Source organism: Mya arenaria, chromosome 14 (genome assembly GCF_026914265.1).
Source record: "Mya arenaria isolate MELC-2E11 chromosome 14, ASM2691426v1".
Classification (NCBI taxonomy): Eukaryota; Metazoa; Mollusca; class Bivalvia; order Myida; family Myidae; genus Mya; species Mya arenaria.
The window spans coordinates 6814443-6826001 of record NC_069135.1 but is presented as its reverse complement, the minus strand read 5'-3'; the positions used below and the strand labels follow the sequence as shown (position 1 = coordinate 6826001).

General features: G+C 33.3%; 1 protein-coding gene across 11 annotated transcripts in view; it reads left to right on the top strand.

Moving 5' to 3' along the window:
• The first annotated feature begins 1037 nt into the window (after window positions 1–1037).
• LOC128217013 (uncharacterized) overlaps window positions 1038–11559 on the top strand; it is a 59634-nt gene continuing 49112 nt past the window's right edge. For 9 of the 11 annotated variants that reach the window (XM_052923806.1, XM_052923815.1, XM_052923814.1 and 6 more), the window contains exons 1-4: window positions 1038–1153; window positions 6126–6311; window positions 8559–8618; window positions 10720–10847. In XM_052923806.1, the coding sequence (XP_052779766.1) occupies window positions 6152–6311; window positions 8559–8618; window positions 10720–10847 (348 nt within the window). In that variant the 5' untranslated portion in view covers window positions 1038–1153; window positions 6126–6151. Of the gene's footprint in view, window positions 1154–6125; window positions 6312–7155; window positions 7176–8558; window positions 8619–10719; window positions 10848–11559 lie in introns of those variants that run through there. The other 2 variants (XM_052923809.1, XM_052923811.1) reach the window with 2 other exon arrangements.

Sequence of the window (11559 nt, the reverse complement as noted above, 5' to 3'; positions counted from 1 at the left end):
CATACATTATTGTGGCATCTCAAAAAGGATGGTTTCTGCCTAGGAAACAGACTTGAAAGTGATTTATATCAGCATATAGCTTTCTTCACTAGAGCAAATCTAGAACCCGAATATGGTTTCCTGCGCCCCGAATACCCCATACCGGTTCACCTTTAGTAGATACCGTAATGCACCAGTCAGTTGTAACCACGGCCCCCCAGGTCCGGGGAATAGCGGGGACTTTGACTTTGGGTCCAGCCAACCCCTGGTAAAATCCTGCGGGGACGAACTGATGGTTAAATCCCCGCCAAAAGGTAAGGCCCATTCCCCGCTATATTTTGCGCGATGACAAAACCACCGCATTGACCCGGCACTGCGGGGCCACCTGAAAGGTAAAAACACGGCCCATTTCGCCGGATATCCCCGGTATACCCCCGCACCTGGGGGTGGGGGGGGGGGCGTGGTTATAATTGACTGGTGTATAACTATAATATCATTTTTAGAAAATGTGTTTACACACCTCTTTATCTTCTTAAGTCTAATATTGCCAATGGTCAGACAGACTATACAGATTTCACTCAATTGATCAAATATAATGGTGTAGGGACGAAATATGGCTAAGTGTCTAATTATCTGGTCAGTATTATTTTTAAACCAAAAATCTCATCAAAATGATAAGCAATTGATATTGAAAGTAAAACCTTTATCTATAAAACTCTGGTGATTGTCCATTTGTCCATAATTAAATACAACTGAGTATTTTCTGCATATTTGTGCATTGTACATGTAGATATCGCTCCAATAATAGAGGAACTATAATTGTGAAGATGTATGCATGAATTCAGATTAAAATATTATCAATTTCTCATGAAATCTAACCTTTTACAAAGATTTTATCTCTCCCTAATATATATGATTTTAAAATGATGGGTTTCGAATATACGTGATTACTACATTTACAAAAAAAAACTGTCGTCTGTTTAATTTGACAGGTGCGCGTCATCACGTGACAGCGTTTCCCCAGTTACAGGTGTAAATGATTAGTTGCTTCAAAATGGCGGACACGGAGCGGCAAGAATAAACAAGTCTGCTATTTCTCTTGCAAAAGTTTAAATACAGTCAAAGTGTGTTGGATTTGTTTACAAAAGATAAGGTTTATTTCTTTCAAACGTTGGTAAGTAATGTTATCAGCTTCCATTCATTGCTGATTGATATTTGGCCCTCGAAACGAAAATTTACTTGCTCGTGAGTTTGACAGTTCTGCACGTGCGTAAAGTGAAAGTAGGATTATGACGTGATTTTAATTATCTAATTAGCCGCTTCTTTGAAGATGACAGGTATGCATATTCATTTAATGAGTTCAATAAACAATGGCTATCGTTTGAAATTATTAAACTATCGTTTTACAAAAGTAAACAAAATCAAAACAACCAATTTTTCAAATATTTATTAATAAATCATTAGTTAATGTTCCTACAATAATACACATTTCAACATTAGGAAGGCTAAGTTGATGTTATCGAAACTCAATAGAGATTTTGAAACTGATCAAACATCTTTGTTTATTTTGTATGATCTGTCAGGGCTGAGATCGTCTGTTGAATGTGGTCTCCATGCATACATGTATATAATTTTGTATATGTTCATGGTATTATGGTTTCCAAAAGTACTTACCAGTTGTACCGAAGTAATGTACGTACATATCAATTATTTTCTATTTGACTTATCAGTGATCATTGCATACCTTTTTTTTCTGTAAACCACATTTAATTCATCAAAACTAGCCCTGGTATAGCGCTAATATCTGCAGTATTTTAAACCCAGGAACATGATAGTCATTGTATCAAAAGAGACAATATGGAACAATGTTCACATGTCAATTGTAATCTGATTTTGATTAGCTTTTTCACAATGACTCAAATTAGTATACCAGACTGTCAATGACTGCTTATTCAATAATTTTAGTCATTATTATGTGGCGTTTCATTTAGTGGCACTATAATTTTCTTTTAAGTTGACATAGCTTTGCACTCTCCATAAGATAAAATTTCAAAGGTATTTTCAAGATTGTATATCAAGTAAAGACTTAAATCTTATTTCATGTTTGTAAAAAATAAACATTTTATGAAATAAACAGATATGTCATTCCATTGATGATAGGGTTCTCTATATTTACATGGTAACCAGACTTATATGAAAGTTCTACATGTACTGTAGATGTTTGTACTAAATATCTACGAGGTTTATACTAATGTAATTCCAATACTAAATAAATAAAAGAAATGATTTTAGTCAAATCCTGTATTGTTATACCTCAACCAGGGTGTCTTTTAACATTTTTGAAGGTCTGTACAAGTTGGCATCACATTGTGATATTCTTTTAGCCTCCTTTTATTAACAATTATCTTAAAATAATATTCAACATTTTAAACCATAAGTAAGTCTAAATAATTTTTTGTTTGCAAGTTGTTTGAAATTAAATGTTTCATGAGCATTCCAATTAACATAATTTTCAATTCTTTAGAAAGTGTTAAAAAGTTTCCTCCATTTATTAAGTTGGGCGCATTCTTTTACCTCTCTTATTTACATACGATTCCTTTCACAATAGGGTATAATCTGCTGTTCGTAAGGATATAATGTATGGAAATACATACACTGTTTATTGAGCGGTAAGCGCCATTTATCAGACTTTTTGTGCACTCAATATCAATTGGTAAGGTTAACACATTTCTTTAAATACTAATTTAAATATATCCTGAAAGTTTAAAGTAACAAATTGACCTTTTAATTTCAAATACCAAAATTGTTAAACCTTGAAATCTAAATAAACACAGACCACAGAGAAAATGCATTTATATTAAAATACAGATATTTTTAGCATCTGGCCCAAATTACCTGAAATTTATCAAGTCTCTTATAACAGGATGAAGTTTTTGAACTTTGAAAGGAAAATATCTTATTTATCACGATATACTAAAAAAAATCAGTAAAATCAAGCTTAAGTAGTAGATTAAGCTACTTAAACTTGTAACGCTTAAGACTCCACCTTTTGAGATATTGGCGCCAGAAGCTGAATAAATATCAACATAAATAATTTTGTTATTACCCAATTCTGAAAGGGATATGATAATGGTATGCGTATGTGTTTGTTTGTGTGTGTGCTTGTGTGCATCACTTTGTAGTCTTTGAGGTATTGACTTCAAACCTCATATACACATATATCTCATTGAAAAGAAGTGCAGTGCACATCAACCATAACTCTGGCTGCAGTATTTAATGAGTTATTTCCCTTTATTGATTTTTATTATTTCTCTTGTGGTCCTTTATTTTTATCTAAAATCTTACAGTGCAAGTTATACAGCTGTTCCTTATTTCTATTGTCAGTGAAGTAATGATTCTGAATGTTACTTTCCATGGTAAGCCTAAGGTTATTAACTTTCCCCATTTCCTTGTTTTGGAAGGTATCGACTTGTCTTAATTAAGGTATGTTGATTAATTATTCAAGTTTTGGGAAGGGGATGAAGTACCAACTGGCAGGGCTTTTACTGTCTGGATATGTTTGTGTGGGAAGAGTGCTGTAACCCTTATACATAATTAAATGACAAAGGAATAATCAGTATTATATAAATTTTGATGCTGTTTAAAAAAAAATACTTGAAAAAGAAAGTACAATAATTATTTTAAGTTATTTTAAGTTGGCTAAAAATCTTAAAATGGAAAATATTACAGAATTTGACTTAAAGAATCACAATCCTCTGGATTCAATATCTCAAAACAATTCAGCATAACAAGCTGTTTTAATACTTGCATTTAGCCATATTTCTAAACTTCTTACTACAAAAAAATGCAACTTCATACTACTAAAAAGTGTGATTATCATGAAGAATTTCTCCTTTAAAGACTCCGAACTCGTGATGATCATTATGATATTTTCTTTTGAAGGCTCAGAAGTTTTCAAAAGGATAAATTACTCGAATTATACCAAAACTAGCTTGATCATGTTAAGGGACTTGTTCCAGAAAATTTGGACCTGTTGCTTAGCCTGTTGACTTGAATTTTTAATTTATTGTGTAAAGTATCAATTGTTTAACTTGCATCAGACTCAAGAATCATCGATTGATCACTTTATAAAGAAGGATATTTGAGTTTCAATGCTTGTCGGTATTTAGTTATCGGAATAGGTAAAACTACCAAAGTTCTCAAATCGCCCGTAGAGATAAGCACATTAACAAGGCATTTGATGTTCTTATATGTAAATATATCTGCACCGAATTCAGGTGAGATTCATCGAAGACCTAATCAGCACAGTGTAAACAAATATGGACCAACAACTTCCAGTTTAAGTATTTATGTATGCCACTTTTCCAATCAATAACTGGCATACATACATATACATTATTTACTGCTGTTTAAAAGTGAGAAGTTTTCATTTATAATGCAGAGAATAATAGTCAAGTTCTCTCGGTGTAGTAACCAGAGGGCCACTTCTTCAAGCCCCCTAGGAGCAGATTTCGTACCTATATTTGAACGGTGGTTATACTATTGAAAACCTCTCCTACGCCTGAAATAAGCTTCTAGGATGCCTGATGAAACAGCCCCCAGGCCCCAATTTCATGAATCTTCTTAAGCATGACAGGCTTAAGTCCCTTATTTCATTTAGACAAATACATTGTTTTTACTTGATTTTGCATCTAGCTAAAAGTAGTTAATCAGAATTATCTTTAAAATAACTCTCAAAACTCTTTGAAATGAGAGAATTAAAGAAATCATATCAGAACAAATGTAATCAGCTTAGCTTAATCCTGTTTAAGAGACTAAAGATGTTTTGAGAAATGAGAGCCAGGAAATCAGGAAAGTCCTTGGTAAAGAAAGTTATTTAATTTCATGCATAACTATCTTGTAAGAAAAAAACACAAGTTATATATGCATTGCAAAAACGGGATAGATCTAGAAATTATATTGGTTGGCTTTTTTAAGTCTAAACCTTTCAAAGCCGATACATGAATTAATTAGCTTATCTTTATATTATTTTATTATAATGATGTATAATTTTCATTCTAGCTTTTGTTTAATTAACACTCTGTTTAAATTTTGACTATCATTCTAATAGTATTTCGGCAAATAAACTTGAACATTTTTCACTTTTTTGTTTCGAATACTTATGTAATCAATATAAAGATTGCTGATCAAACAAGGTTATTTATTTTTCATGTTTGTACACTTGGGAATGATTGCTGGGTTAAAATATTTTACCCTCGGATGACAAATAGAAACACAGCTAGGTTACTCGGTCGTTAACAATTTGATTGAAAATACATGAAACATTTATTTTGAAAATACATGTTTTTTACTGATCACAATATTTATTGTCTTTTAAAGGCAAATGTGGTGGAAACAATTTATGTATAAAATGTTGTGCAATAAGTACAAAGTAATACCTCATTCGTCTTTAATGCCGATTTAGCACTTTGAGAATGATTAATTTATTTTGATTATAACAATATCGAACTATATAAAATATATGAAGTATAATCCGTTTATTTTTTTTTGACAATACTTGTCCTCATCTCTCCAAAATATGGTATTTAGAGTGCTTGTAGTTATAAACATGATTTTGCTCTCAGAATTGCAAAAATAGATATATTGACATTAATGATTTCCTCAAAAGTACAACACTGAAATGCTTTAGCGGTGTCATTACGTAACATGACAATAAATATGCCACAAGTCGGTGCTTCACAATTGTTCAACGTTAACACTATGATCAATATTAGACTGTGACAGAGCACTTCACAGATGATTTATAGAGAGATAATAGCAACATTATTTATGACTCTCGGCTCTCAGGTAAACTGGGTATAAATATCAGACATGGGCATGATTTGTCAGAGAAATTGCTTCTGTTTTAAATGAATTTAAGAAGGGCCTTTCCTTTGTAAACCTTATCTTTGACAGAGATTAGGTTTGGTGCTAATGCTTAAAGGCCTAGTTTAAGGAATGTTAATCCCCTGTGGTGCATCTCCTGCTAATTGCACTGGTGTCGAAGAGGTTTAAGTCATTAATCTTTCAGAGGTATTGTCCTCTAAAATATGATTGAATAAAACTTTAAGGAAAAAGTCAGTGATATAGTATTTCATTCATTTCAGAGATCAGCATCCAGACTGACCCAGGAATGGGTACTGGAGCATCAAAGGATGGCGAGGAGATTGTAGATGACTATTATGTGACTCAAACCCGCGGGGGATCTGCCCGTGGCTCACATTCCCCTCGCCCCCGGTCTGACAAACGGCCCCCGGCACAGCGGTCAGGCAACAGTATGTCGCGAAATGTTGGTAAGTAGGGAAGATTGGTCATGCTGTTCACTCCAGCCACTGTCAGCCACATGAAGCCTTCCATTATGTTTTATTTTGCCATGGTCTGAGATTGCAGTTAAAGAAAAAAATGCAATTGAAGATCATGAGATGTTTTTCCAAATTACACAACATAAGCATGTTTTTGAAAGTAATTCAAACTTGTGGATGCATCATGTAATGACAGTGGAATGGATTATTTTTGGCACTGTTTTCTATTAAAGATGTGGCATTACCGTTTATTTTTATTACATATATTTTTAATGTAAGGAGATATTTTTTAGTTTTTGTTACTCAGACTTTTAAAAAAATATTTTCTGTGGAGGGATAGATACGTTCGAATTTAACTTGATACTTACAATGAGAAAATAATCAGCATTCAGTAATTTGATGTTGTTAGATAAATGTCAAGTTCCAAAAATGTTAACATCTTTTTGAAAGCATGCAAAAGAGATCCCTACCAATAGGGAGGAATGATATTGTTACTAGACTAGTGTATTGCAAAAAATCAAAAAAATCTGAGTAACGGAAAATTTGAAAAAATCTTTCCTTACGTTGGTAATGTATTTTAGAGGTAAAGACTTATAGTTTTATTTTCGGGTAGAAATATCTGAATATCATTTACTAACTACAAACCATCTCAAACCAACTACTTATGTCATGGTTTTCTTTGTTGTGCATGCAAATGCTTACAAATAAAAAATTCAGCTTGTGCATGCATAACTTATCACATCATTTAAAAATGTCATTTCACTAAGACACTTATGTTTATTGTATGCTTATTAGATCACCATGACAACGTTAAGGTTGTCAAGGAAAGCGAATGCCTTGTTTGCAAACCTTTAGGTAAGTTGTCTGGTTAAAAAACCTGGTAAAGAATGCTTATTGCTATCTCCACAAAATAAAAGTCAGTATACTCAAACAAAAATTCATGTACAAATTGCTTACCTAAAAAAGAAAGAAAGCAATTTTTCCAAACTCTTATTTAACTACCAAATTATTTTAAGGTATCAATTTCATCATTATCTATGGTTGCATAGAGGTGACATGTGGGTTTTATGATCTTGTCGCTTCAACTTACTTATCCTCTTTCCCATAGGAACTATCTCGTATCCAAGATGTTGTTGCCATGACTTACTATCTGGTTCCAACGACTTTGTTATGTCGTGGCCATGACTTACTCACTTGCTCCCACTAAGTTGTAATTATGACATACTTAGAGGAGAGAACAAGTAAGTCAGTCATTGCCTCTAGGATAGATTATAATTCACACATGTCACCTCTATGCCACCATAGCAACTAGCTTGTCAATGGGTCAAAGAAACAAAGTTGTAGTATTGACATAGCATCCATGTTGTCGACATTGTACATAATTGCAAATATTTACATGAAACATTGCCTATACATACAGTTAAATTGTGATATCTCAAGAATGCAGTTGCCCGACCTATAACCTTGAGTTATCTGATGTTTTCTAGTTATCCTGAGTTTCGTTTTAAGACTATGATGAAATGCCTTTTTTTCCACTTTTGTAGTCAGTATATGTCTAGAAGTGGTATTCCATATAAAAAAGAACATTTTAATTAGGTTCTCATTATTATTATACTATCACCATTATCTTCTGGAATGTCCAATTAATATTGGTCATGCGTGAACAGTGATTATCAGTTTTCACACCTTATTAATTATTCTTTTGTCTATCATTGCAATTTTTACAACTTGCGTAAGATTTAACCCCTTTCAATCGTTTGTTTATTTTGGTAACACGCTTTCTAGAAAATTATGACCTCGAGGTTGTATATGTATAAGCTTTACTGTATGTTTTAGAACTGGCAACGGTGCTTTAGTGGTGGACTTAGTAATGTCTCAAGTTATCGTCAGTATGTTTGATATAAAAGAAGAAGAAATAAAGTTTGGGATTTATACATGTGCTTGCTCAATCCCCAGTTCTCGAGCTATCGAGGTTTGAGTTATCGCAGTTTTACTGTATGTCATTTTCAATGAAGATGACAATATGTGTAGCAGGGCCCCTAACTCTGGCTTTAAATCAATGTCAGGTTATGCCCCTTGACCTTGACATAGGTAGAAACAGATGAGCATTGTCATCCATTGCATTGTCTTCAGGTAATTTAAGATCATGCATTAATTTAATTGAACTACATTCATTCATATCATACTACTATTATCGCTGCATTTTACTAACATATTATATTTATTGGTGGTTATTAGAACCCCGTGGCAATGTAAAAGTTGTCACAGATAGCGAATGCTTTGTTTGCGATCCCACACGTAAGTAGGACTTTGTTTGGGGCAAGATTTTGTGTTAAAGATTTACATGGTTTTAGCGAGGTTCGGAGCTTGCTGTTTGTTTTCTAGAGCTTATAGTCCATGTTATTTTAGATTTTAACTCAATATCAATGGATGCCATTCAACTCAAATAAGGAAACAAAGGACTAGACCCTTTAAGATTCTTAATAATACTCTTAGTGATACATGTCTCTACTGTGATACAATTTTAAAGCAAATTTGTGATACATTTCAAATTCATTGCAAAAGGGTTTCATTATAAGCTGCCATTTTTGCCAGACTTTGTTTCTAGAATCCCATAAGTCCTATTTCTGAAAGTATATAGACTTGTTTTTATAGTGAACAAAAAATCCAGCTCAATTTTGGGCTGAATTTTGCCCCACTCCCAAAGCCTAATGACAATTGGCCAAAACTTATTTGAAACATTCTTTGGACAAAACATTTAAACAAGAAGTTTTTTTGACCTATATGTAATGTAAAGTAATAAGTCTAATAACACCCTTTTATTATCTGTTTCTTCCAATCCATCTTGATATTTTCTTGCAAAGATTGGAATTCCATATTTCTTTTGATGTTTTTTCCCAATCAGAATTGCCCCGACCCCTTCCACAAAATGGTGAGATTTTTTTTATTATATCTTAGTTATTATTATGGTGTATAATTATATAGATGTCCACCTTTCATCGAAAAGTTTTAAGTTCAATCCCTGGCAGATAAGATGTCAAGCACTTGTTCTAGTTTTCTCTTCCTTTGATCAACCTGAATAAAAAATATTGTGCAAAAATATGAAAAACTAATGAATACTAAATACCTGATAAGTTCTTGTTATGTGCTGGAAAACAAGTCCCATAGCCACAGGGAAGTGTCATCTACCATTTAAAAAGTTCCAGTCTGAAGATTCATTCCCAAGGATGAAAATGAAGACCAGCTATGTTGTTTTTTTTACACATGTGCGTGGAAATGGTGTCTATGGTCCCGTTATTTTGATTAACAAGAAAACAGATGGGATATTTATTATTCAAGCAAAAATACATTGTTGTTAATTGATACTAATAATATGACACCTAATTACCAAAAGCATGTGACGAGGAAATAGTACAACCTCTGATCCCAAAGTGTGTGCATTTCTTGGTGGCAGTACAAATGTTTTGGAGTTGATGTTAAAAACGAATATCAATTTAATTGTGTATTACTCCATATTAGAGTTTTTACTATATTGTTGGATTACGTTTGGAAAGTAAAATTTAAAAAATCATGTGTCACATACCGTATATGAAAACATTTAATCAACAAATGTGTATGTTAATGTACTTGTAAAAGGAAAATTTACATTTCAAAACTCAAAATTTAGACATGTGAATGAGTTTATTAAGATGAAACAAAGTCTACTAACAATGACCACGAATGAGGGATGATAGCTTGTTAAGGCAACTGTTATGAAAGAAAATACCATTCCAAAATGATAGTAAGCTTTCCAAATGCACCTGAGCAGGATGTACAATATGCCAGCTCTGGATCGGAAAAACGCTTGTTCTTGGGACAGAGGGGCGGGTCAGCCTCTAGGAACTCTAACAGATTCGGACATGTTAAAGGCCTGCTTGAAATGCAGAAACTCATTGGTATTGGAACTCTCTGTTTAACTTGGCTTTTTTGTGCTATGTTTGTGTGTGTTTTGCTTTTGCGTTTTCCCTTCTAACAGAAACAGTCATGCCTTTTACAGCCTTTATGGAAGAAAAAACATTTTTACATTGCACGCTTTTGTAATTCAAGTACCGGTAAAATCACTTATGTTATTGCACAGCTTTTTTCATTCTTTTATCTACTTAACTAAGCTCAATTAATTTTCTTGGAATATATAACCAGCTACTGCCTTAAACATACTTTTTATGAACACTCACCAAAGAAGTTCACTGCTTAAAAATTAACATATTCTGCAACGTTAATGCCAACAATGAAAGTGAAAGTGTTCTGTCTGCTTTTATTTTAGTGTTCAGAACTAATTCACTTTCACCTCTTGAACTGAGAGAACAATAATTCCAAATTTATTTGCTTGCAAAATAACTGGATTCGCTCTGTATTTCAGAGGGAATGGAGGAGCCGATTGTTGGGGTAACGAAGAATGGTTTCACAGCAGCAGACGTGGTGATAATGGAAGGCCAGACGGTCATCTTTGTCTGGCAGGAGCAGGCTGACCCAGTGGACATTGTTCAGGTAGAAGCCCATTGACCAGCACAACAAGATAAGGTTGACTGATTTGACTAGAAAATGTTCATTGCCTGATCTTGTGGACATAAATTTTCTAGTTATAAGTGTATTCAATACCATTACACAGTAGGACAGTATGTCTGTTTTCTGGTTTTATATGCATAATCGGAAGATTTTACAATTTTTTAATCATGATGAATAACTGTTATATATCAAATGTAAATACAAGGATTGATCGCAATATACTGAACGCCTGAGGCCACTCTTGCTTTCCATGGAAGTGCACTAATCCATGTATTTGCTTGTGTGCTGTCCTGCATTCATACAGCCTGAATGCAGGAAAACAAATGCAATCAATCCTTAATAAGACAAGTCTGAATTTTTAAGTGATGTTAAAGTGCCATGAACTTGGCACCTTTTCTGTTTTGCCAAGTTGAGAAACAAATATTTATTCTAACCAGCTTAAAGCTGCACTCTCACAGATTGACCAATTTGACAACTTTTTCTCTTTTTTTGTCTCAGATTCACCTGATTTTGGCATTAGTGTTTTCAAATCAGTCATATAGGATGACACACAATCGAAAAGATCTCAATTGTTTGGAACAACGCAGGACTGTTCCATTTTTTTTAAAGCATTAGTTGCACTTTTTTCCATAAAACATTAATTTTGGAGTATAAATATTTAAAACTGTGATCTGATCTCTTATCAGCAGTCTTA